The following is a 1,486-nucleotide window of genomic DNA, read 5'->3' as shown; positions in this document are numbered from 1 at the left end:
TCAACAGATGCATTTGAAGCCTCAGGCAGAACAGAGAACAATCAGTACTGGTGGTTCCTGGGGACCTGTACACTCCAAGTACTGGTGCACTCAAAATGCCAGGATTTATACTATTTTTTCTTACCAGAATAATCTAATATCTAATCATTTGGGGTCCTGCGGGGAACCACAGCAGTTTTATTAACTGCTGCCCTCTTGTGGTGATAGTTGCTCAGTGCAGCTTTAAGCACATTTAAGATCAATTAGATTTTTTTTCTAACAATGCTCGAGAGCTTTGAGGCAAAGATAAAAGCACTCCGTGCACGGAAAACCTGAAGGGGGTTCTCATCTCTGAAGTCAATGCGTCCGTCTCCATCTGTGTCCACTGCCTGGATCACGGCCTCCGCCTCCTCATCAGAAAGAGGCGCTGAGGGGGTTGAGTTCGGCACAGTTGACAGAATGTACCTATGAAAATAAAAGTTAAAAAAAAAAGAAGCTCAAGTTAGAGACTCAAAGCCATTCACTTGACTTGCTCTTGTCGTCGGCTTGCTGAGGTCAGCGATATTTCATATTCCTGTAAAGTTGGTTTTGTTTGTAGCCCATACTTGATCTCGTTCCACTCTATGTAGCCACTTCCATCTTGGTCCAGCATTTCAAAGGCCCTCCTAGTAGCCTCCTCCTGCTGTTCAGAAGTCTTAAACTGCCTCATGTACTCCAGAAACTTGCAGTAGTTGAAGTTGCCTGCAGTGCACCAAAGAATAACGCACACAAAAAAAAATTTTTTTTCAATTAGCAAGCCATATCCCTGGGACTTGCGTGCACATCTCCTAACACTGAACAATATGTGTTGGATTTCCACTGTGCTTCATATGATTGGTGAGACTCCCAAATATCTCATACTATCAGCAGGGTAACACATACACACGGACTCAGTCTGAGTTCTCATCTCCCGTGGCATGCGTTCAACGTCTTGGTCTGTTAGAGACGTGCCCATGGCAAGAGCCACTTTCTTCACCTGCGGGCCAAAGTCATTCGCCATGGTGTTGGTGCCTGCAGGGCAGAGACGAGATAAGAAGACAGGGTTTAACGCCTTCACACGTCACCTGTAGTGTTGTGTCGGGTGTGTGCGCTGTTCTACAGTGCATGCATATCCCGTGTGTTAGATATCGTATAATTTTCTCACTTTGTAGCCCACAGTGACCCCTTTTTTCTGGATTTTTTCCCCCTTTTTCTCCCCAATTGTATCCAGCCAATTACCCTACTCTTCCAAGCTGTCCCAGTCACTGCTCCACCCCCTCTGCCGATCCGGGGAGGGCTACAGACTACTACAGGCCTCCTCCGATACATGTGGAGTCGCCAGACATGGCCAATTGTGTCTGTGGGGACGCCCGGCCAAGGCGGAGGTAACACGCGGATTCGAACGGGCGATCCCTGTGTTGGTAGGCAACGGAATAGACCGCTACGCTACCCGGACGCCTAGCTGACATTGACTCTTAATGAGGACTGG

At 47.7% G+C, this 1,486-nt stretch overlaps 1 protein-coding gene across 1 annotated transcript; it reads right to left on the bottom strand.

Moving 5' to 3' along the window:
- Positions 1-242: 242 nt before the first annotated feature.
- On the bottom strand, positions 243-1,018 carry LOC130127181 (parvalbumin-like EF-hand-containing protein). Its single transcript, XM_056296751.1, has 3 exons — positions 915-1,018; positions 585-722; positions 243-444 (listed from the first exon to the last, which is right to left on the bottom strand). The coding sequence occupies exons 1-3, from the start codon at positions 1,016-1,018 to the stop codon at positions 243-245; spliced, it is 444 nt and encodes a 147-aa protein (XP_056152726.1).
- Between the last annotated feature and the right edge of the window lie 468 nt (positions 1,019-1,486).

Source organism: Lampris incognitus, chromosome 17 (assembly GCF_029633865.1).
Source record: "Lampris incognitus isolate fLamInc1 chromosome 17, fLamInc1.hap2, whole genome shotgun sequence".
In the NCBI taxonomy this organism is placed as follows: Eukaryota; Metazoa; Chordata; class Actinopteri; order Lampriformes; family Lampridae; genus Lampris; species Lampris incognitus.
The sequence above is the reverse complement of the archived record's forward strand: the minus strand, read 5'-3'. Positions and strand labels throughout refer to the sequence as shown.

What these genes read in the sequence shown, in the direction of transcription:
- LOC130127181 (XM_056296751.1), bottom strand. Translation starts at nt 1,018, where the DNA reads ATGGCGAATGACTTTGGCCCGCAGGTGAAGAAAGTGGCTCTTGCCATG. An exon ending in CCACGGGAGATGAGAACTCA is followed by an intron (nt 723 to 914) that starts GACTGAGTCCGT and finishes TTGGTGCACTGC; the next exon opens with AGGCAACTTCAACTACTGCA. An exon ending in ATAGAGTGGAACGAGATCAA is followed by an intron (nt 445 to 584) that starts GTATGGGCTACA and finishes TTATTTTCATAG; the next exon opens with GTACATTCTGTCAACTGTGC.